General features: G+C 34.8%; 1 protein-coding gene across 1 annotated transcript in view; it reads left to right on the forward strand.

Moving 5' to 3' along the window:
* Positions 1–25,436, forward strand: part of PIBF1 (progesterone immunomodulatory binding factor 1) — a 126,297-nt gene extending 100,861 nt beyond the window's left edge. The window contains exons 15-17 of the mRNA XM_086481994.1: positions 4,566–4,650; positions 22,960–23,139; positions 25,380–25,436. Coding sequence (XP_086338120.1) covers positions 4,566–4,650; positions 22,960–23,139; positions 25,380–25,436 — 322 coding nt within the window. The remainder of the gene's footprint in view (positions 1–4,565; positions 4,651–22,959; positions 23,140–25,379) is intronic.
* The last annotated feature ends 619 nt before the right edge of the window (positions 25,437–26,055 follow it).

Here is a 26,055-nt window from a genome sequence, read left to right on the forward strand (position 1 = left end):
AATCAGAAATGAAAACATCACATTTAGCACTCCTTTTGAAAAGAAATGCCTTATAACTATGTCATGCTGTGGGAAAACATGTTTGAATTTCGTTCTTATGTGTGTAGTGAAGTAATTGTAGTTTTAGTACGTAAATTTCTACTAAAGACATCTAGGTTTATGAATAACTGGAGACATTAAACAGGACTTCATTCATAAAGAAAGAGGGTATTTATTTAAATGCAGTTACTCAAATTTCTCTGTACCAATGGCTGGTTTTAAGTGGTTCACTTACCCAAAAGCACTCCTCAAAAGCCTAACTGTGTGGCAAATCTAGAAGCAGTACAAGGATTTTGCTCACTAAGAAGCTATGTACTGAAATGTTCCTTACCAAAACATTTTGGGTTCTCTAATTGCCGTCCAAATATTATAACGCTCAGCATACAGTGTTAGCTGGGTTTTTTCCCGTCACAGAATGGGCAATGAGCTTTCTACAAGAACGAAATATGCATCATTTATTCCAACACTACTGTAGTTCACCTGAGAAATGCTCCAAACAAAATTTGTAGAAATACATTTCTTTTTTTCTACAAATGAATGTTTTCTGAGGTTTGTTGGGGGTTTTTTTAGTATTTGAGAAAGTAATTTCTTTTTAATTTAGACACTACACAGATGATTTTTTAAGCCACGTGAAGCACTCCAATTAAAATCGTTAAGCAATACTCTCCTAAATGCCTTTTAAAAAAACTGATCTGTGTTTATTTAGCCACACAATGAGAGATCGTAAATTATTCATGTATTCCTCTCCTCTAAAGAACTTTTATTTGCAGAATTTTTTAAATGTCCCTCTCTAACTACATGACTTAAAAAGAAACTTTTATACTTTGGAAATTAGCTGTCTGCTCTGAGCTGTTCATCTTTAATTTGCAGAGGAGGGATAGCTGCACTATATGCCTATATTATATATTGTTTTACGTACAAAACCTTCACATATAGTGTGTTTGATTTTTTTTCATGGTAATATTTATATATGAACATAAAATGCAAAAAAAATAACTTGAGATTGGACTTCAGTTTTCAACTTCATCATGCTGTAACATGAAATTAACAGAAAGGCACAATCCGTATTTCTCACAGCATTTGAGGTCACAGTTCACTGAAAAAGAAACTTATTCTTTTTCAAAATGAATAGAAGTAATAATAAAAAACAGCAATATATAAAACCACATTTATTTAGTGTGTCCAACCTAAGCATATTATCCAGAACATGTAATATAGACGCTTCTGAACAGGATAGTAGCTAGTATATTTAAACCAGAGATTTAGAAGATGGCTTAATTGCCCAAATTCAAAAGGCTTTAAAAGTCTGAGACTGGGAAATGTTAGTCTTCGTTCTCCAGAAAAATCAAGTCACCTGAAAATGTCTTACGTGTATCCAAGCTACCTTGGCTTTAGATCCTGAGTAAAGTGAAACAAAACAAGCCAGTGGTTGCTATGAGCAATGTGTATGTATATGACAAATGTATTCCATGGAAAGCCCTGCATTCCTGGTACCTGGATTCATACCTGGCTAGGTTTTGAAAGCTGGAATGAAGCTGAATCTCCTCCCAGACATTTGGTTTCTTCTGGAAATCCAGGCACACAGAAAAAGCAGGAGCTCCACTGCTTTTCGGTTAATTCTTCAACCTGGGCTATGGTTATGTGATGTATCACAAAGGGCACCTTCTGCACACTCAGGATGGAGCAATCAGTGACCAGGACTGTGGAGCACAGCATGGTCTACACTTGCCCTGCAATATGGAAACAGCTGTTTGTGCTGTTAAATAACTCCAGGCATATTAGATCATTTTGACACAGTCCACTTCCCTCAGTGTTCACATGTTTTCATCCCAGAACAAGTCATTGGAAGATTTCTTTTAATGTTTAGTACTCTAGTACTTTAATACATCTCTGTGTCATGAAAACTTAAAAGTATGGTTAGTTAAAGATAGTCAAGAAGATCCTGTCTCTTCAGATGAATGTTATAACCCTTGAGATCAGGTGTAAGAAGCTGGTTTCTCTAGACTCATAGACTGTGGTTTCAGAATCACAGTAAGACAGTTAAGGCTCTCCGTCACCAAATGGAGCAGTCTCATCCTTACCTTCAGCTGTGGGTTTCCACTGTACGTGTAAATCAAGTTTTTTTAGTGATCCAGGTGAAAAATAACGTTTAAAAAAGCTCCAACTTCCATCCAGATCAGTGAAGTGGCCTACTTATGTGGTCACAAATTTTCTAGTATCAACACAAAGAGCGGGTTACCAGTATGTGGTTAGGGAAGGGTGATCTTTCAGCAACAGGTTTCACTTAGGTTAGCTGAAACAAACTTTAAAGCTGCTGATTTGTTATACTGCCAATTAAAACTAGATTAAGTTAAACTACTGTTTAATGGAAGTGTGGGGTAGTTTAAAGCTACAACCTTCTTGACTGCTGATATCTAAGATGCCCATTCAGAGTATTTTCATAACAGGGACTGAAATGATCAGTCTTCCCAAAATTGAACTTTCGAAGGTGTTTCCGCTTTACTTTGTCATTACAGGTGTGAATTTATTGTTGCTGTGTCTGGTAACCGCTTTCTCGCTCTGTTAAATATATATATGCTTTTTTTCAGTATTCTTTCAGAAGTATATGAATTATTTCCTCCTATATGCAATGATGAAAAAGCGTAACTATTGCAAAACTACTAAATCTGAAGTCTGCATGTGCTTTGGTAAATATATTCACATGTATGACAGAAAACACATCAAGCACTACTGAATAATGTAGCAGTCTAATTCCTATATCTGACCACAAACAAAGAAAATTAGAACTGCTCCACGTGGATCAGTCGTGTCGTATTGTTGAAGAATGTATAACTGTTATAGCTAGAATAGGTTCTGTTCTGGAGATGAAAATGAACCCTGAACATGAACTTCTGGTTTAGTCATGAATGCTGATGTTTATGCTTATTCAGTACACTATTTAAGGCATAAAAGAACTTTTATTATTGCTTCTCTAATAAGTTTGTGAGTCATTCTCTGAAAGGATTGGTTATGCTGTTAGGAAGTACAGAAATCCAAGAAAAACTGGCATATCAGTAAGTTACAACACATGAACCCAGGAGAAAAATAGTACAGCAATTTCATCATGATTAAGAATGTCACAGAAAATAAAACTTGAAAATATTACAATATCTTTGTAGTTTTTCATAAATGTTATTACTTTGCTTTTAAATAACTCAGACAACTAAGCAATTTGGCCAAAGCATACAATTTTTCTGAGAGTTAATGAATGCCTAGAAGGAATTGACAGTCATAATTTACAGTACAGGGCTTGCAAGGAACTGCCAGAAAATCTCTGGGGCAAAGGATGATGTTGCTTATTTGAAACAAGTGGATGATACACAGCCAATTAACGAAAAAGGTTGATTTAGTTTGTTGATCATTTCTGGATTAAATACTGGGAGTGTTAAATAATTTGTATTTGCAACATACATAATTGCTCCGTTCCATTTATAAAATTTTAATACATTTGCTTTTGAACTCCTGACCTGTATTTGGTATTACATATTTGCACTCCATATGCAGAATTGCACTTTGTATAGTTGTTGATTTATTGTTATAGTTTATATACATATATATATATAGTTAACTCATGATAATGGCATATATCACATTGGTCTTCCAAGAAAATATCTGTGGCTGTTTTAACAAACTAGATTATATACTGGCATTATGCATGGATTAGTCTGAAGTTTGTTGTTGGAAACTGGTGTTGGGGCTAAATATGAAAATACTTTTAATTATATTAGGATTTCTGCCTGGAATCAGAATGTGTATGCTAAACCTTTCAAATGTTCATATTCTGTAACTAAGAAAACAAAGAACAATTAAAGTTAAACTTGACAGTGTGCTAGAAAAGCATGCTGTCATGCTAAAAGTTTTCATACTTGGTTCACAGGACAAACTTGATCCCATGCATTATCCTGGAATATAAAATAAAAAATGGCAAAAATACATTTACAATTTCTGCAGAAACTACACAGCTAAAAGGAAGAGATAGATGTTGTTCTTCCTTGTATTCGTTATTTTCAAAATTCTAAATACAGTAGTAAAAAAAGAGATGATACTGAGAAAACAGTGTGTGCTCCTACTAGTGATGCGTAGAACAAAAAAATCCACATTTTTGTATAGAAGTGTAGGTATAAGGAGCCTTACTTTGCTTATAAAATGAGCTCATTTTGTCTAGAAGAAACCAAGAGATAATAGAAGATTCTGATAATTTAAATTACACTTCAGAGAATCACACACACACACATGCGCCCATATTTTATGAAGATTTTGAATAGTATTTCTGTTTGACTAAAATAAGGTTTTGTATGTATTGGTACATTCAGGCTCATTTATAAAAATTCCAATGCTTGAACACAGAGAAGGATCATTTTATACAATTGAGCAGATTTTCATTGTTGCCAATATTTAGCTTTAGAAAATGCATGTTTTAGCCAGAATACAAGATTAAAAGTGATTATCTGTTGCTATTACTGCATTTCCTATCCTCTTTCTGCCAGTCTTTTAAATAAAGAAAAGACAGCTTTGCTGCGCGTCAAGAATCAAATGGCAGCAGATTTGGAGAGACTTCTAAATCACCGTGAGGTAATCTTCCTGTTTTAGCATTACTACCATAAGCATGTTTTTTCTCTTCTCAGTCTTCAACCATGGAGAAAAAAAATTGGTTTACTTTGGTTCGATTTTTGGGGAGTTTTTTGTCTGTGTCATTTTCAGAAACACAGGTGATCATGTCTGTCAGGCTCTCAGGAGGCTCTCAGTTGCTAAATTTTTTCTGATCACTTAGTCTTACTGTTCTTTCTTTTCTTATGGGTACAACAGGCATACCTTGCAAAGTGTTTAGCGTTTGCAAGCATTTAACAAGTGTTTAGATAAAGGTGCTGAAATTGATACACGTAATCTGCAAGGCCTGCATGTGCCACAGTATTCCCCGGGATCTCTCCCTGCTGCCCCAGTCATTGAGACCAAAAACGTGGACAAAGCATTTTGCAATTAATTTCCAGTACACACATCTGAGTTTCTTTTCAACTCCAAGAGAGGAAACAGGACAGTAGTCACACAGGTTTCATCCAGACAAGAGTCAGGGTACTTCTTCATATAATTCCCTGAGTTTCATCCAAGCAAGGAGCCAGGGTGCTACTGGAATACACTCTCAGATCTAAAAGTATGCAAAATCTTGCCATTTAGACATAAATGCTCTAAGTGGGGATTTCTAAAAGGCTTTTGTCAAGATTTCTCTCTAAACAATCTTAAGAGACTAACATGTCATGGAGCATGAGAGAAAATCATGCTGCAGATTAAATGTCTGAAACAAAGTCTAGAAATAAATGAAGTTTACTGAAGGAGTCCCATACACAAATAATCTGAAAAAGGTTGAATAGTAATATGGAAAGTTTGCTGAAGCCACAGAATACTGAAGGTATAAACCCAAAATCTGACTATGAGCAGCTGTTAAATGATCTCCCAGAGCTGCTGAATCATTTGCCAAGGATTTGCAGAGAAAATACAACATTAATGAATCAAAAATTATGTATGTGGGGAAAAACAACACAATATATACACAGTGATGGGACCTAAATAGCCAGTTACCTGTTCAGAAAGATCATCATAAAGTCATTATATCAATAGTTCTCTGAAAATATCCTTTCAATTCTCTGGGAAGAGAGGAGAATATGGGGAGATTGCTTTAAAGGAATCTACAACTCCTCTAAATTACCCACTCTGAGATTGCATTATCGCTCATTCTAATACCATTACTTCCACAGAAAACTGACTATCCATGCACCTCTTGAAGTCCTCTCCAAAATTCTTCTCTTCCGTCTCCTTTCCTTGTTATTCCTCCAAATTTCCTTCTTCGATCAGTAAACCAAAACCCATGTCATAAATTGGTCCAAGCTATTTTGTCTCTGCTGACCCGTTAAAAAACCATTTTTTTCTTAGAACTAAACCAAAACAATTTCACTGACAGCTGAGTCTAAGTGAGCCTCTACTTAAGTGAAAACTACTAATTCTGTTCCTTGAGTGCAGATCTGAAATGTAAAAATATCAGCTTAAAAGTAAAAAGAAAACAAGTTAAGTTGTTTACTTTCTATGCTGAATCGTACTACATATTTGTCTGATGTAATTTCCTGAATAGTTTTTGCGTTTAACTCTCTGAATTGGTCGTAGTGCTTGTGAAGTTCCATGCATAGAGAATAAAATAGTCTAATTACAGAAGAGAGTAATTGAACATGCTTGCCCAAACTGTCAGTGTCATTGACCTGGAAGGATCATCTGTAGGTGCATTAGAAGTAATAATTCGATAGCTCTTACTTCTGATGTCTGTATCCACATCATAAATTTAAGACTAAGATGAAGGCATATGTTCGGTTTGGGTTATATTTGGGGTTGCTTCTTTTTTTTTTTAGTGTTTTTTTGTTTATATGAAATTCACTGGTCTCTGTTAATGTAACAAAACATGTAAAACATTTCTCGATAAGCCTTATCATTATATTAATGCATTATCATGTCATTATATTAATGAGATGAAAATAGTCTGAGGAAACATGACTTAATTATATAAACATGTAGTGAATTTTCTGAATTTCCAATATGATATGCCTTTGGCAGGCTAATTTCAAATTAATTTCTTTCAAAATTCCTTGTTCCTAACTCCTCGTCTCCCAAATAGTGCTGCTGCCAAGTGCCTCATTCTGTCAAAGCAGTTAGTTACACCTTGGGTGCCTAGTTTTAGTAGCATCATATCAACCAGCGTGCATTGCAGCTGATTAAAATCAGGACAAAGTGATAATAAAAGGTAAAATTTAACAACATTTTGTAAGAAAACTATATAATGTCTACCTCAAAGCTATGCAGCATTGTTTATATCCAAACATTAGCCCCTATGAGTACCCTCATAAACTGTTCTTGATACACAGCAGTTTCCTTCCTTGTGTCATTTCACCACTTAAAATTTTCAAACTGTGGCAAACAGTGCAAGCAAGGCTGAGTGAGGCAGGCTTTATAAAAAAGAAAGCAAATACTTGAGTCTGAAACAGATTTCATCTTGATTGTTCCTCATACCCTGGATTTTAAGAAATTGGGCAAATATTTCCAAAATTATTAGTTTTGTCAAATTTCTTTTTTTATCTGTTTAAAAAGAGGCTGTATTAGTCATATTGTTTTACCTAACAGTGATAATGTTTTTTTCAAGTCGCCTATGCAGAAAAGGATATAAATACTGAAAAAGAAACACTTGAAGTTGTATGTTTGGGGGAAGAAAATTCTGAAATGTCAGTATGCACACCAAAAAAACCCTAAGAAACACAAAAATAAGTTAAAGTTGTTTTAGGAAAATGTGTGAAAATAACAAGTAGCTTTTGTGTGTCTGTGTGTGTATGTTTAACTTTTGTCATTTCTGTTTATTCCTAATGCAGCTTTTATTTTTTTACTTTTAATGCAGACCTCTTCCAGTAGTTTTACAGTTTATGAATTTCTCTAAGAGGAAATTATCTCATGTATTGAAATAATTGTATGGGATAGGACAACCTAGTTTACAGTGAGTTAGTCTTCAATTAAATGTTTTGGATATCTTAATAAAAAAGTTAATGTGCAGTAACATCACAATTTCACAGTAACTATCCCTGCTAATAGGAGAAAACAATGCAAATGTTCTAATCTTGGGTTAGTAAAGACTTAACTTCATTTAGACAAGGTATGTGTTTTTAAATAAAAGTAACATGCAATCTGTAAATACAGATTTATGCAGTTTGAAAAAATATGAATTATGGGTTTGTGTTCTGTACATGCTATCATGTAATGTGATTACTATCAGTCTTGTTTAGTCATTGCACACACTAAACTGTCATGTCTTGTTAGGAATTACCTTGTTGCCCTCATGTTTGCAAGTAAAAACATTAGAATTCTTGAACAGATAAACCCAAGATATTCATAGTTAACATAAAATGAAGTTTAGGTATGTTAAAAGTACAAGCAAAATGCCAAAACAATGTTAATGCTGTCTTACAGCAATGTGTTTCAAGGTATACAGTTTTGACTTAAGGTATTCCAGCCTGTGTGATCTCAGACTGTATTAAACTCTTTTTAATGAAATTTTAGAGTTTGAGGGGTTGAGTTTTTTATATTTTTATCTCCTCGAGATATCAGCTGGATTTATCATGCTTGCTTTGGAGGCAATTACAGCATTGTATACACTTTTTAAATAAAGAACTTACATTCATGCTTAATCTTATTTCCCTTTTCATGTATTTTAATTTTGGAAGAAAAAAGTTAAATATTAAACTCTGAATCTTGGAAGAATTTGTATAGGGCTCTTACGTGAGCTGTTTTATCACAGGAAAAAAGACATTACACTAGATATTCATGTAATAAAATTGTTCATTATTTCAAACTATGTAGACAGCTGATTTGATTATGATTATTATATTTTGCTGTGGAAAATAGTGAAAATTGGTCATTTAACTACACACATTCTTGAAAGGTTGAGTCCACCCATGAAGAAGAAAAATTTAAGCTTTTTTTTTTAGGATATATTCTTGGCCCAAATTCTTAATTGTTTCTTGGCCTGCTCTTTCCTTTTTTTTTCTGAATTAATTACTAATTGGATGTGGAAAACTTTTTAATCTAGCTTCCCATTTAGATCATTGAGAATCAGCTGGTATGATAAAACTGATCTTCATATGGATAAATGCAAACTTCACCATTTGAGAAGGAGTTCAATGGCATTATCGCGGATGATCAGTATCCAGGATCATGCTGAGACTGTGTTCTTAGAGATTCATAATAAAGCCTTCACATTGCTGCTGCCCTCTTTGAGCTGTCAGAAGGACCTGAGGTATTCAGTACTGTGATGCCACCTGTGAGCCCCTCAGTACATGATAGCAAGTACAGTTCGTACAGCCAGATTTTTCGGCTGATTTCAGAATAAGAGATTTTGTGTTTTGTCAAGATAACCAATAGGGGTTTTAATTGTTTTTCCAGATCCATCAGAACAGCATAAAACATTGTTTGGAGGAACAATGGGGTCTCCCGTTAATAACATTCTAGTAAACAGTGTTCATTTTTTTAAAAAAGGATATGTCAAATCCAGATTTTTTTTGCATTATTATTCGTAGTCTGTGTTCTCTTTTTAATCAGCTGAACTTTACACTTTTGACCCTTTATCTTTAGCTGTGGATAACCACACGCAACAAAAGACTTGTAGACTTGATTCTTCCCACTCTAACTTCCCATTCTAACTTCAGCACTTACCCCCAGATTTGAACCCTTGTTGCCCCTGTGTCTTTGTTTAGTCAGGGGAGCGCCAGTAAGGAGGCTGTTCCTTTAAAGCATAAATCAAGATGAAATCAATATGAAATTATACATTATGCTTGTGTTGACCCCAAAGTTACAACACTGCCTTACTACTTTGCTCCTGATTCTCCTTCTCTGTCCTTGTCTTGCACCAGCTCTGGCACATCTCTGATGCTGCACTGGGGCCATTCAGATCACTATTCAGAAACCTAACTTGACCAAAAAAAAAAAGAAAACCACAAAAGTGAATTGCTGTCTTTTGGGTTAGCAGCTGGAAAGGGTCCAGCAAGGAAAAGAGCAAGTAAAAATATTTATATGTCAATATTACTTACCTGTGAAAAAGAGGACATTTGGTGTCCAAAACTGTAGAGTATGGCACACCAAGCCTCTGTGCCATCCTTTGTCTGCATCCAAACTTTATGCTTTTGTGCATATAACGGGAATCATCTGCACCAAAGTGCAGGTCTCTGTTAAGTGCTAAAGTTAGGTGGGATGAATCCACTAAATCTTTTTTAGCTGAAGCTCTTGATCCATGATTCCTTTTATCTGTTTTTTTTTTCTTTTTTCCTTCTCTTCCAACAGTCAGCCTTTGACTAAAAGAAATATTTACCGTGAGCTCTGTGATCTTGGCACTTCCATTGCCTTTCATGCTTGATGCAGTTGTTAGTATTTTGGAACATCAGAAGTACAATTTTAGACTTTATCCATTGGCTTCAGTCTTCAGATCAAAACTTGGAAGGGCAGTCTGTCAGCACTCAAATGTTTGGCAAGAAGTGTTAGTAATAATTTTCTGAGATTACATGTAAGAGGTTATAAATTTGCTATGCTTTGATGTATGGCATTGTACTATTTCTTCAGATATTTAAGATGCAGACCTATCGTAGTAAGGAAAACCAGTAATGTGCACAACTGAATCTATTTATTTTAGGTTTTCCAATTCAAAGTGCAGAGTGTAGAAACTGACTTATAAAATCTTGAAAATTAACAAACTATTGTTTAGATTTTTAATGTGGAGTTCATAATCCATGGTTTTTTTTGGGAAAAAGAAACAGAGCAAGTGTAACAAATGGAGGAGTTCTTTTTAGGTTTTAAATAGAAATATTCTAGGAGGCATGAAAAGAAACAAAACCGAGATAGCGTAAGAGACACCAACAGAAGGCTTTAAATAGGTATTCCTCTAAGTGCTAAGATCAGCTTCAGTTTATATGAATAGAAGGGAGTTAATTTACACTACCTTTTTTTTAAAACTGCTTGAAATCACCTATGTGCAATGCAGTTTGGCAATACGGTAATTTTTAATCTATTAAAGTAAATCTAATATTGTAAAACTATTGGAGTAAGAAGGAAAAGGGTGAAATTTATGACAGAAATGGTGCAAATGAAGGCTGTTTATAATACTCATTAATTTCCTATAACGCAATTGTTTATGCAGACATGATTAGTTATCAGCACATGAATATAATATTAAAAAAGATATGAAAACCTGCTGATATTTTATCTCCTTTGCACATCTGTGCACTTGTGGTACATTAGCAGCTGTGCATACAAGTGATAGAATGTAAACTTGCTGAACTAGTCACCTGCCTTATTGACACGTGCATGTGTTACTGTGCCAAAGCTCTTCAAGTGAAGTTAGCAACCAGAAACCAGGCTCTGGCTATCTGCTGTGGGGCAAAGTAGAAAACGTGTAGTAGTTGTTTAAATAAACCTCTTTGATATCAATCAGTTAAATGGATACAGACACATGGGGTTTGATTGCTATTTGTTTACTTAATTCCGGTTAGCTTATGTCAGTAAATGGTTGTGTCACTCTGATTGAATTGAGTGCTAAATCTGTCTAAATATGTGTACCTGAATTGGTACAAATCTTCAACTAGACCAGTTTGAAATTTATTTAGGTTAGCCATTGCCAGCTCCTATGATTTTTAAAACATGCTAAACTATAAAAAACTTTTATTGAGCTGTTCTTGCTGAGAATAGTCTGCCAAGTTAATATGAAAATGCTAATTGCCTAAGGGTCTGTTATGTTGAACTTATTTTCCAATTGGCAAGTCAGAAGCTTTCCAGATCTGATGTATAACTTACCATTTAGGAGTAAACCTAATTTCTTTTACTACCATGTATCTCTTCCCTCTTTCCAGGTTTTCACGGGTTCTTAATGATCTGTCAAAATAATCCTGTTTAGTACCTGAATATTTCTCTGGCCTTCACCACAGTAGCTGAACACCTGACAAATACTATCCTTGCATCTTAAAGCAGAAAAGTATCATTAACCCGTTTTGCAGAAGCAACAACCACAGTGAAAGAAATGGTGGTTTGCCCAAAACTCCCCAGAGTTTGTGGTAGAGGTTAAGAGTTCGTGCATCCTAATGCAGTATCTTAATCACAGCCATTCTTCTTACATATTTCAGTTCAAAAGCTGGAAAAGAAAATCTCCTTAGTGTTTATTTTTCCTAACTAGACACAAATTAACTTCAGAGGATCTGATGGGGTGCAAGACAAGGGGATAAACATAAGGCAGCTTTGCATCGGTAATAAGTAAGAATAGAGAAAAAGACAGAACAAATGAGAGAAGGGTGAAGTTAAAAAACAGAAAATAGTTGTTTCATTATCTTTAAAATGTAGAAAACCTGACTTGATTGATTTTTAATAAATGGTTGCTGAATGTATTTTCCAAGTATGTGTAAGATTAGAGAGAGTCCTCGATCAAGCAGGAGGAACAGCTACTAATTAGTCCTGTTAGGATATGCATAGTTTGTTAATGGCTCTAAGTGTTTTTCAAAGACCTTCTATAAATGATCAGGCTAAGGTTCCCGAGGATTTATATAAATTTTGATGAATGGTAGACTTTAAACATGGCCACCTGAATTATCAGAAGCATTTGTGGTTCTGAGACGTTATTTCAAAATTTTAATGTTTCCAGTGTCTGAGAATCTAGTAGTCTCTGTGCTTGCACATGCCCATATCATGTCAGTATCCTGCACAGCATCCCTGTTACTTCTCAATAGTTATCCCATTATCTCTGTAGTTATCCCATTATTTCTCTTACTTTTGCATTCCCCTCGGGGAATGCCCCTCACTGCTAAATTCTCGATGTCCACAGTTTCACAATCTCAGCAGTGACCTTGAGGATTCCAGGTGAGTTTTCAGCATTTCGTTATTAGTCATACTTTAAAGTATGGCTAATACTGCTATCCTTAGCTGTAATTAAGTTGTGCAGAAGATTGACTAGAAGTAACATAGGACGGAAAGCCAATGTGTTGGATTTAGGAACCTGGAGAGTAGCAACAGCTGCCATCTGCAAAAAACAGAGGTAGAGAGAAGTTCAGAGGCTCATAAAAAGCTTTGGAGTCAATAAGGGGGAGGGCAGTACGTGTTTAATCAGGGATGGAAGCTTAGTGGATAAAAGGAGAAAACTGCTTTGTTGGGGGAGAGGGGAAGGAAGGAGTATCTGCAGGGGTTGGGAAGACACGACTGAAAAGAAGTGATTGGTAACAGGTGCCTTCAAGCAATCTCTAGCTCTGCCTCTTTCCCCTTTTCTGTGTAAAAGATTGTACATGATAATGTCAAAATTATTTGTGTTTCTAAAGTGAAAGACTTCCTGCTCATCTATGTGCTGCAACTTGTTTTATATATAAAAAAATGCTGATGTACAATGCTTAGCTCTCTTTTTAAATGTTAAGCCACAGAGTAATTATCATTTTTCTTATGCTACGTTTATGTTCCAAGATTCTAGTTTCTAGTAATGTTCTGCATGTTTTCTAAGTAGATTACAGGGACATTTCTGCATCACAAGTAAGCCCTGGAGCTATTCTCAGCTTAAAGCTTGGAGAAACAAAGTGACATTTACATTGCTAAACGAGTGTAGAGAAGGTTCTGGCTCATTTTTTACAAGGAAAAAATGCTCCTAAGCAGTATTTCTCATTTTTGTTATCTATTCTGTTGCTGTCAAGCTTTAATAAAACTTGAATTCCAAATAGTACTGCATTTAGGAAGGGGAAGGACTTAACAGCTGGGTACATTCATTTTTTTTTCTTGGAGCTGTGTTATTTAGAATGTCTTACTAGTTTTCATATATATTCTTTAAAGAATTATCTTTCCGTTCTCAGTGGTATACACTACACAATTATGTACTAAGTGGTGATTTCTACTCAGCGATTTTTATAATTTTTTTTTAGAATCTTAGAAACCATGATAATAACACAGGATTAATAATGTCAGTTAATATAAGTCAAATATAAATACATTTTTTGCCTCAAAAATAGGAAGTTTCATAATAAAAATGCAATTTATTTATGGATTATGGGATGGAATTGGCATGTGTCTTTTAAATTACATGATTTTGAGGGAACCAGAATCAGTTAAAGTGATAAACATTTAAATAAGAAATTGTTGGCTGTGAACAATCTGAAATTGTTCAGTTTTTCTGCACATTTAACTGATGTTCTGTTATATTCAGTTTTCCTGTATTGGCTATGAATATTTCCATCACAGTCTGCTGCTCATCCAGCTGTGTAAGAAATTTTACTCTTGTTCACTTTATGGCAGCATTTGAATATTACCAAGTGGAAAGGGAATTTAAATACTCTGTAAGAAATAACAAAGGCAGGGAGAATCAAACGAAAATGTTACTGTCTCAGAAAATACAGGAACATCTACATAATAATTTATGCGAATAAGGCTGTTTTGACATATTAGCATTTTTAACATCTCTTTCCTGTAGGTAGAAGTTACTCAAGAAAGCATACTTTTTATTAAACTTGTATTTGAGTAAATGAATGTCACAGTGGCTCAGATTAAAAAAAAATATTTGGGGATTTAGTCCTAGTTATAATTGCAACTATATTTCTGTTTTTCAATACAAAAAGTGAAAAATCTTTCAGAATTTGATATGCAAGTTCTGGATTACGAGGCAAATTATTTCCTAGTTTTCTTAAGAAGATAGAAAGCTTTAACTGTTAAGAACAAATTAAGGATTCAACTGGAATAAGCAGAGATTTTTATGTATCTAAAAAGACAGAAGCCCTTCACTGCAATGACTGGGCCATTTTTATTGTTGCCACAGTCCTAATATATTCAGCCTTATAAAACTGGAAGCAGTTTGTAGATCCATATAGTCACAGATCTGTCAGTTCATTTTAAGTTTTTATATGCACTGGGATATAGAGAACTCTTGAATTAAGTGTAGTGCAGAGAAGTTATCAACATCCTACATATGGTCTGGCATCTTTCCACCACCCAGTTATCAGGTTCATTTGTTTGATCAGGACATTTCATACTGTATTCCAGTTTCCAGCTTTACAATGTGTATCCATGTGCCTAAGATGACCATATGTGGAAATCTCACCCTAGAATTCTTGCTGACTGCTCGTATTTCCAGTACAGCTGCAACTGAGGATGCAACTATGTCAAATACACTGCCTTACATGAGGGATTAAACCATGATTTGTGATGTTTTCTTAATTGCATAGATGGTTGTTAAAATCTTCTTTGAGCTCTGTTACGCATGTAGGTTGTACTTTGATAGAGTAAAGCACAAGCACAGAGCATTCCTCTGTTGAAGCTGAATTTGCACCATTCATGTCACTGCATCTTGTCCATCTGCAGTCATAATTAGTGGAATGGACTGACTTAACATATGCTTCGTTTTGCTGTCACGTCAAAATGGAGGTTCTGTACCGTCTTTCTGCTATTTCACACTTTGTCATCATTAATATTAATGTCCAGTGTTGTTAATTCTGTGCTAACAGTGTTGATCTTTTTTCCACTTTCAGCCAAAAAAGGGAGGCAAATAATTCATTCCAGGTTATAGGCTGTAGCCCTTCTGCAGTGTCTCTGTAGCTGTTTGGCAGAAATAAAACCTGTGAAGAACAGTTCTAAAATAATACTTTGTGTGAATTGTCAGTACTTCTAAAGAGATGACATTCTAGGTACTACTTTTGCTCGAGAGTCTCATTCCTTGATAATGACACATATATGTCTCCTTTCTCTAAGTGCACTCCAAAGTTAGAGTGCCATACTCGAACTTTTTCTTCAAAGTGCTGTGTGCAAGTCATTGCATATGTTGAAAGGTGGAATCAGGTTCTATTTCAGTCCTCTGGTCTGTTGTTCTCCAGAAATGTGTCAGTGACTTGATGTTCTATGCCAACAACCTGTACAGAAGGCTCTGTTTACCTCCATTTTAACTGGTGAACTCCAGTGGTACTAAAGAGAACTACTACTGTAAAGATGATCTGAGGAGTCATTTGTCAAGTCAAGTGACAAAGTAGTAGAGATGGATCTTGCCTGATTTTAAAAATTTGTAGTGTAGATGTCTAGGATTTTGTAGTCAGGAAAAACAGGCACTATTATGGTATGGTATACGATATCCTCAGCTAAAATCAGCAAAATTAATTGTAACGTATGGATTTCTCACCAACAACTATATAGAGGAATCAGACAAGCTAGTTTGCCTAGGTTTAGGTATTATTACTGAAGATGCTTAAAGGTCAGTGTGAGGAAGTCCAACCAAGTATCCAGTCATATGTTTCAAAGCTGAATTGCAACCAGAGTTCTCACAAAGATCCCTCTCCACCTTAGTATCAGCTGTTAAATGATACAACTTCATTTTTAACACACCTTTACTTTCACAGAAAATCACAGTAGGAATCTAAGAGGGATCCGAGTAAGAATATGCACAGACTTCCTAGAGGACAATATCCTTAGTATTTTCTCTACCGTCACCTTATATGGCCATCAAGCTTGACCCTACTGAACAGCTGAGACAGAGAACTGTGAAGACAGTCGTTCTGAACCTGTCCTACCCTTTTCCAGATTGGGATCACTTTCTCTCAAGAAGGAGTTAAAGGAAGTATAAAACTATTTTTTTTTTTTGTCTGAATCCTCCCAAGAACTTTATTGAATATGAGCTTTTAATTCTTGAGAGACTGAGAAATCATTTCTGAAATGTGCTCTTTACAAAACACTACCAAATGGATGTAGCATTTTTAAATGCTGGTTTAGGTTTCTCAAATCAATATTCTCTAACATACCCATAACCTCATTTTCTGAACTCTGCTTTTCCCTGTGCTGACTTGTTGTTTGAAGACTACAACAGCTGCCTAAATGGGAGGATATGTGCATGTGAAGACAGATTGCATTGACTTAGCACGAACATGTTTTTCATCTCAGTGCGGCTGTCTTTCCTCACTTGCATGTTCTACTGTAGCTATTGTTTTTATTGTTATTTTAGAAGTTAATATAGCCAGAGTAGTCACAAGACTGCTAAACTCAAACCTACTATTTGTCTCCCATATCAGGAAGAGTCCAGTCTCTGGACGCAAGGTGTAGTGCACTAAGACTCTCATGAAGCAATTTTTTGTCCGGTCCCCTCTATGTGAGGGGGGCTGTACAGTCAGCTACTTCTTGAACCTAAAGACAGTACTGATATCTCTCAAGTTTCTCCAGACGGAATACATACTTTTATTTTGAGTTATAATTTAACTACATGGGGACCATATGGCAGTTAAAGTGAGGAATACAAGCTTTCCAAAGGAGGTCCTGAACACACATGCTTTACTCAAACAGTACAGAAGACTTACAGATTGGGGGTGGGGGCACACATCTAAAATCATCATCTTAGTGTTTGACTCACAAATTCTGAGAGACCTTACGTTTTGATCAGCAACTTTGAGGGAGACAAACCTCTGTTTTTATCCCTCCTTCAGCTGATTTTTCTGGTTTTGTCAGTGAAATTGTTTTTCTTGTTTAAAGATCATAGTATTTAGTGCCATTTCTGTGTTTCCTTTCGTTTACTGGGAATTTATGCTTTCTTCTCTGGGAACTCTTGCCAGTCATCAAAATTCAGTGGTTCTGCTGGAACCGGATACATTTTCTAGGACAGAAATTCCTTGTTCAGCTTCCATAATACAAAATGGAGTTCTGCTTCAAAATGGAGTTGTAATCCAAGGTGAAGTTTGCAATCATAAATTTTGTATGTAAAGCTGAAAGTAGAATACCATTTGCCCTGGTAAAGGTTCAGTTAACTGTACATGCTATTGTTTGGGTCACTTTTGCTTTAAAGGGCATTTATCTGAGTGCAGTAACTGTGGGCTTTACTGAGCGAGGAAGGAGCCAGGTGGACCTGATACCCATTGGCTTCTTCTGTGATGATTTTGATGATATGAAAAAAACATTAAATTTACCATCAGAATTAATTATCTTCAGGCCAGAAAGGTAGATGTCTCTTCCTGCTGAGCATTTCCAACTGTTCAGTTTGATCTATGTAAAGTTTCTTTTTAAGATCATTGTGTGGAGATTGTTTGAAGGTGCAAGACATCCCTGTCATAAGAACATTAGAACTGGCATTTATGTAATTGATTCCTGTAAGCCAGTGGCTTTTTCTTGAGAATGTTATTTTGCATGTACTTCCAGAGCATGGTATATAAATATATATAATTTTAACTGCTTATATAAATTTACTTATTTATTATAATTATAGATACACATACATGATGTTAAGTGCCTTTGCAAGCTTTTAAGTGCACAGAGAGGATTCTTTGATTATAGTTACATGACAGAGACAGTAAGAAGAAAAATCTTTATACTTGTTGACAATCCACTAAAGAGAAATGGAATTGCTATCTTGATAAATATCTATTGTGCTTAATGCAGGCAATTTTTTTGAATACTCCATCAATTATTTACTTGATAAAACAGCATTTCTTTTTATGCCTCAATCATTTTCCATATCAGGCAATTCTTTTTCATTTTGTTTTGATTATGTAAGTTATGATTTGATATATTTAATATTATACTAATTTTTAATTTTTGTAGTACTGAATTAGGAAAATTTAAGATGCTTTTCTGGTACATGTATGTTTGAGTGTCTATCAAGGACAACGGAAATAATGTTAATAGAGAGCCCTTTATAGTGTCTACAACTTGAAATACATTTATATTTTATGTTGCTGCATGCCTTATTTCTGCATTTGCCTGTCTCTATCTTCTAGTTGCATTGCTAGTTGAAGGAATCAAATTTTATCCTTCATATTCCCAAACTGATCTTCAGTCTTCATTTTTCTAGGTACTATTTCTCTTATCCATAATAAACAGGTAAAAACAATTTTAAATAAAATATAACTTATTTTTACTTGCTTTAAGATCAAACATCATCATAAAAATCTCAGATTTTTCTGTAATACAAGTAATATGAGCAGATAGCATCCAACTATTTTGCCGGTTTAACCTTCTAAAAATGATTGACACTTCTTTGGTTTGGTTCCTTTAACACTATTTTAAAGCTTAATGATTTTAGTATGATATAAAGTTTTTGCAGACTGTAAGAGTTCCACAACAACAGCACTGATAGCATTCAGCCTAATAAAGTAACAAGGTAGAATTAGGGAAAAATCCCAAAACAGCAAACATTTTAATTAATGAACATCATGGAAAAGATTGGTGCCTATCCTTTGTTTGTACCTAAATATCTTCTTCTCTGTTTGTATATTGGCACACAAAATTGCTTTTGCTATTTTTAACTAGGGTTGTTGGACATCACAGTACCAAAAATAAATAGAAATAAGCAAGTAAGTTCTTCTGATGCTATTTACAACGCAATACATGTTACCTCACCTCACCTCCTGCTACATTGCTCCCGTTGTTCTCAGTCCATTCATTCTAATCACTTATTTTGAAATCCAGCTATTTTCTGGTTATGAATGCAAAAGTTTCAAGGATTCTTTTCTAGTTCAAGTAATCTTAAATGTGAATTAAGGTGCATATGTTAAGTGGAATACAGGATGTTAGATTGTTCTAAAGTATGAACCTATGTATGTTGAGGAAAACTGACATGATAGACTATCTGTGGTGGGAACGTCTGTTCTACAAATGCAGTTCTCTTTAACACAGCAATTCAATATTTCAAATATGTGTGCAAGGGGAATTATGATTGCATATTGGCTACTCAGGATGCAAGCTGTTTTAGGTGAGGCTGAGAAAAGTAAATGATAAGGAGAGTAAGGTGAGAAATGGATTCAGCTTATGACAGCTAAATTTAAGTATCTAAATGGAGGTGTCTGTGGTGAGGTAGGCATCTTTGCATTATAGCAAATATCAGCCTAGTCAATACGGCTAGTGTTGTTACAGCACAATTCAGCCAACGTGCCAATAGGTGTCTACTTCTGAATTGGTTGAATCACTTTCCAAGCTGCGCTGTCTGTAATGGAAAATTAGATTCCTAGCTCATCTGTAGATACTTAAGTTTAGACATAAATTTAGGTGTTACAAGCTTGAGTTGAATGTGTCACACAGCTCAGTACTTTGTTTTTTGGCATTTGTGCTGGTAGGCAAAGCAGGATAGCATCCTTAACAAAAATTCATCAGGTTTCTGTGGACAGACTTTCAAAATATTTAACAATAGTCTTGCCCTGATACTTCTTGTATGGGTGACACTCATTGTACATAAGCAGTGGGTTTGTGCCAGCTGCATACTTTAATTTTTCCCTTGTTTTGTCTTAACCCATCGTCTTGCTAACTGCATTGTTTTCCATGTATCTGCACTGCCACTTCCCCACGGAATATTGTGTAAGCTGGGAATGGGTTCCCAAAAGTTCCCAAAGTGTTCCCAAAGTCTGGGACAGTGAGACCAAAGCTGTAAAGCCAGAACACTCAGAGGTGAATCCACTCAGAGGTGTTAGTACTCGTAGTCCTCCCAAGAAGGATTGCTGTCTGGCTCTTCAAAGCCAAAGCTCTCAGACCTGGAAGCCTCAACACAGTAACACACAGCTTGCATGGGATGACTTGCTTACACATCCAGGAGCCAGCGTGGCAAGGACCAAATACCTCCTCCACAGAGAAACTGGGACATGCAGAGCTTTAGCAACACTGTTTCTACAGTGCAGTCAGTAACTGAAGTGAATACTGTGAGTAAACAATTTCCACAGCTCTGCCTGGATGTAGGACCGTTGACTTGACACAGTAAAATGCATGAAAATTTTAAACATCCATTTCTCTTCACATCTTCCTTTGCTTAGCTTATCCTGAAACAAATGTATATCCCTTTACACAAAAGATTCTTTCCATCCATTTTGAATGCTATACCTACTTTCCCCTGTTTTCTAAAGATCCTGTTCACACTGGAACAAGTTCACATATTTCTGCTAAGCACAATCTCAGAGCCTTATTTTCCTTACTAGCTTTCTAGACCAACTTGCCAGTTTTTAGGATTGGAAAATATTATTGAATCATGATAGCATGCTAACAGCAGCAGGTAGTGCTAATGGTTTTTTGTTGAGAACTTAAAAGTGAAGCTAAGAATTAAGATTGTTTTCAGGAGCAGAGAAATCTAAAGAGATGGGTAAAATTATTGCAGTTCAAGACAGAACTTTGTTTTCAGTATTTCCTTGGTTGAAAACAGCAAATCTCTTGCAAATGTGTTGGGCCAATTTTCTTTTCTTGTTTAGCAGTACACATACCAAGGATTCTACTGGATTCAGTGTTTCCTGTGCTATTTTGCCAAGTTTGTTAAAGTCTTTCTCACTAAATGTGGAAGGATTTTAGAGCAAGTATTAAGGCAACTTTAGCTAAATTCTCATGATAAATTTGGCTGTGATGCCAAAATAATTTATTCATTGTGGGCTAATTTGTCATCCCCACTCCCTGTCATTCCTTCGCATAGCTTCACATTAGAGAATTCTCCTGTCACAGGGGAAGCTCGTGTGAGAGCTGACTCTCCAGAGCTATTCCCAGTCTGAACACAGACAGGGCTGTCAAGTGCAGGACAGATTTTGTGAAGTAGGGAAGACCTTAGACTGCTGAGTGGATCTTGTCACAAGAGAATTTGACCCTACACATACGGGTTTCAACTCTGTTTCTGAAATAAATTTGCGTGACGGTTTTTGGATTTTGCCTCGTTCAAACATGGAACTATTTGGTCCACAGAATAACGCAGTTTAAGTATAGGAACAGCACTTGTTAATGTCAAAACATTGTTTATTTACAATTTAATCTCCTGTGATGGTGTATGTATTTGCTGTATACTTGCTTGAGTTATTTTCATCAAGAAATTCTGTCTATGTGTCGCTTTGGCAACATCTTTGCAGAGTTTACAACTTTGAAAAACATGTTGGCATCAACTATGCAGTCCTTTTAAACAGCTGCTCTGCAGTCACGCTGTTTCAACATGCCACCACACATGGCTGAATTATGCAAATAGTTAATATTAAATGACTGAGATACAAGAACAATTTGTACACTCAATAAAGCTGGTCTGTGGAGTGTAACATCCATTCATATTAACTGAGTTAGCATTGGACAATTTAAAGGCAACAACATAACAACATGATTCTTTTGAGTTTGTATCTTTAATAAAGGCAGAAGTGGACACAGAGAAGGTATATGGCAGTAATGTTTTAAAAGGCTAAGGGCATTTTTTAACTCTTAATAATGCAATTAAAACAGAACGTGTTTCAATGTAATTTTCTGGCAAGTAGTAAGAAATGGGTGAGATATAACAAAGGTTTGTCATTCAGCTATAAATATAAGTTACCCTGTTCTGGTTGAGAGATAAGATAAAATGTTAATTATATAGAATGCTGGTACATTAATAGTATTGCTTTTTGAAGACATTTGTAAAAAAACAAGCCAACAAAAACATTAATAGTTAAAAAATGTAAAATTGTCTTAAAATTTACTTTGAAACGCTTTTCTACTGACTTTGCTGTTCTAGTTTGCAATAATGAATGCTTTAAATAATAATAGTACAATTAATAATAATAATAATTTTTAAATGCTTTAAATTCTGTAACTTATTTTATATTAATTACACACATTACATGTCAGGGGAGAGAATGTTAGGCACTGGTGATGCAAGATGACAAAAGATGTCCAGTTAAAGTCAAAAAATATATATTTTTTTTTCTTACTCTAATGTACATTTTGAATAGTGTTTTGTTTAGCTAAGTAGTAAGAAAAAGTTATTTTTAATTAATCCAAATTGTTTAAAAATCCAAATTCTTAGAACATCCGAAAAAAGACTGCATTTCTGTGTGGTTTTGTTTTTCTTTTCCCATGTTGGAACTTTTATTTTTCACAAAATTTCTTTTCCACTCTGATCCCATTTTTGTTGTAGGCCCTCTTAATGTTTTTCATTGTTTTTTCTTTTCTGCTCTGGATATAAAGGCACGTATTTTTTTCCATTAATGTATTTATAAGACTTCTGTGCAAGACCTAGCCCTTGAAAGTACAATTTGTCGCAATCAATCAAATTAGATTTGTAAACTCCCTTGTCCTGAAAAATTCAAAATAATTCTTTTAAATTAAATGGGAGCTTAAGTTAAAAGAGAGAGTGGATTCCTTACTACACACTAAATGTTCTCTTTTACAGCCTTTAAGCAAATCAAAATTTGAGTTGTATAAATGCTATGTGCCTTTTTTATTTTCTTACATCTACTAGTGTCCAATTAGTAACCTTATTAGTTATGGTAACTATATGTTTATGCATGTTAGATTTACTGATCCACTTAAACATTTAGTTTGGGGAATATAAATTTATTATTAACAACTATTTAATTGGTTCAAATGTAATTTTACTGAATAACTTAGCATTGTTCTTTTGTGGTTTTGTAGGAACTAGCCACAATGAAACAGATTCTAATTAGTCTACATGGTAAACACTATGAACAAAACTTAGCTCAGTCTCATATTGATGTAAAAAGTGCAACTGCAAAAAACAAATCAAACCCTTCGGTAAAACTGCTGCCTGAACTTGAAGAAGAAAATGTATTTACACCTAAGCCAACATTGTTTGTAAGTACTATGATAAGAGTATATGCCATAAGCTTTTTTGATAATTCTCTTCACTTTTTAGAAAGAAAAGTGTGGGTTCATACTTAAAGGAGATGTGTAATAAATTCAGCTGAATACTTTCTGCTCTGATTGGGAATGGTCGATGTTGAGATAAATTACAGTTTATGATGTTATTTAGCTATTCAGTCGTTTCTACATCTTAAGTTCACAGCAAACTAGATTTTTTTTTTTTAAATGCCATTATAATATTACAGTATTAAGAGTGGTTAGCAAAATTTTAGTAGCCGAAAGGATCCACAGGCTATGTATACAATTTTTAATCTACCCTGATCATGTATGAGTTGAGTGTGTGTTTATATAGATATATATTGAGAAGCAGGAGTGAGAAAGTGCATGCATTTATGTATACTTACAGTCATGTATATATGTACATTAATGTGTGTGTATTTATCTAAATATATATAAAAGAATACATATCCAGTATTGATGTCACTTCTGTTACTAAGGATACCTGAAATTATAAACCCCTGCTTTATTCCTTTAGAAACTAAATGCTTGGATTTAATACTTCAAGTGTTGTGCTTCAGATTTAGTACTTCTAGTATTTGAAAGCTTCATGAAAATAGTTTAGGAGTTTCTATGACTGTGTCTGAACTGATAAATCTGAGAGCCAAGTTGGGATGCTGAATCACCAGTCGTTATTTAAACTTCTTGAGGCTACTTTTCTATAGGGCAGATTGGTTGTCTCCACACTGCACATGTGCTAATTTGATCCAAATACACATCTATATTTTTTTCTTTTTTTTTTTTTTTCCTGGTGGAGACTTTATTGTATTGCAGCACATCAGATACTATTTTTGTAATACAAAATGTAGGAAATTATTGCATATCTTGGACATGATGTGAGGGCATTTGGGGATTTTAGGGGTTCAAAATTTGCTTGGATAGTGTTATGAGGCTAAACACAGGCATACCCAGTGTTGTCTCATCCACAATCCTTTCAGTAGTGCTAAATCATACTGCCCAAACTTTGTCTTTGATGGAGCTATTCGGTGATCCAAAACAGAGCCAAAATGTGAGCTAACAATTAGGTTGTGTAGATGATCCAGGGTTTCAGTGTTTCATCTGTCCTGTCTTACTTAGGGATATAGAAATGGTGTAAGATTCTAGAAAAAAAAAATGTTTTTACATTTAGAAATTGTGAACAATTTCTCTTTGAAAAATTCTAGTCTTTTCAGACTTTGGAGTAGAGAATCAAAAATGGGCAGATGGCAGTGTTTCTTCTTAGATGGGGAAAGAAGTTAGTAGTCCCGTGAAAATCCTGCCAATTTAGGTCAATTTCTAGAATTTTAAAAGCTTGCACAAATAAAGCAGATTTTTTTTTTTTAAACTAAAATGTTCAAAATGAGAGAAAGATGGAGATTAAAATGTGATGAGAACCCTCACCACAAGGCCAGCTGAATAAAGTCGATTTTTAAATTGAATGGTTGTTAAGTCTTGGAGGAAAGAACGAATAGAGAGCACACAGAAAACAGAACTAGAAACAGACAAGTTTAGGGACAATAGACAAAAGAGACAGTACTCACTAATGCAAGACATTATACCCAACCCTGAAAGCAGAATAGTCCTTACCTTGTTCCTCCTCCACTTCTTTAGTTTTATTTCTGTGTACAAACCACCACTGAATTTGCCACAAGAATGTTAAGCAATCCTGACCGTGTTGCAGGAGCCCATAGGATTATGAAGGCAAGGAAAAGTTGCTCACACGTAATTCTCTGTAACTTTCTACACTATCAGAGAACTGCTGAATTCTTTTATTCTTAATTATATTTTTTTAAGAACTATATTTCTGCATGAAGTGTTGGTCAATTATGGCACATCTAAGATTTTTTTTCTAAGTTCCATCCCCTTCTCAACTGGGAAGGTCAGATGATGCTGTTTCAAATGAAACCTATTTATGGCACAGTCGATGCATGATTTCATTGTGATAGATACTTTAAAACAAATCATTTACTTCTTACTGCATAATCTGCTTTTTGTAACCTAGAAATAGGGAGGGTTTAATACAGATATGTAATAATAATCTTAAATGGGTAGTCTTGTTTTTAATTTGTTTGCATTTAAGCAAAGAACTGAATTATCACTGTGAACTATGTAGGAACAAAATAGATTTAGTGAAGATTGCATGTTTTTCTTCTGACTTTCACTGTCTCACAATTAAAATGTTCTTTATTTTACAGACAAATAAAGAGGCACCTGTATGGTACAAGAAACTGCAGAAGAAAGCATCGCCATAGCATTTTTCCAAAATTATTCAAAATAATCCTCTGTGGAGCTTTTCTTTGAAGAAAGTTATTTTCACCATAATGATGCTCTTTTTACCATAAAAGCAAACAAATACCTGTCAAATGATCTTATGCTTCATAAGCTCTGTGATGTGAATAAAATGTGTGGAAATAATGCATGCAATGATTTTACTAACATATATTTGAATTTTAAAAGATAAATAAACACTAGCATATTGTACACTTTTATAATCTGGGCAGTTAAAGGACATGTTATTCAGAGTGTTCCAATTAATGCATGTTTCAGGGGGTTTATATTGTTTTTCTTGGACCCTGTGTTTCATGCCACATTCCTTGCAACTATTTTGGCTCATAGAAATTTAAAAAATATACATGAGTTAGCATCAGACTATATCCTACTTTCTATGAAGGAAATTCATGTCAGGTGGAAAGGAAATTAATTTCTTATCAGCCTTGGTTTGTATAGTTTGTCATTTGATGTCATTTGTTCTACCAAACAAGCATTAAAAATATTCCAAAGAAGCAATAACATACATCTTAATTATCAGCACTGATACTTAATGGGCTAGATACACTTGCTCTAGTTTAGTTATAGCAGTGTAATAATAAA

Source organism: Leptosomus discolor, chromosome 1 (assembly GCF_034619465.1).
Source record: "Leptosomus discolor isolate bLepDis1 chromosome 1, bLepDis1.hap2, whole genome shotgun sequence".
In the NCBI taxonomy this organism is placed as follows: domain Eukaryota; kingdom Metazoa; phylum Chordata; class Aves; order Leptosomiformes; family Leptosomidae; genus Leptosomus; species Leptosomus discolor.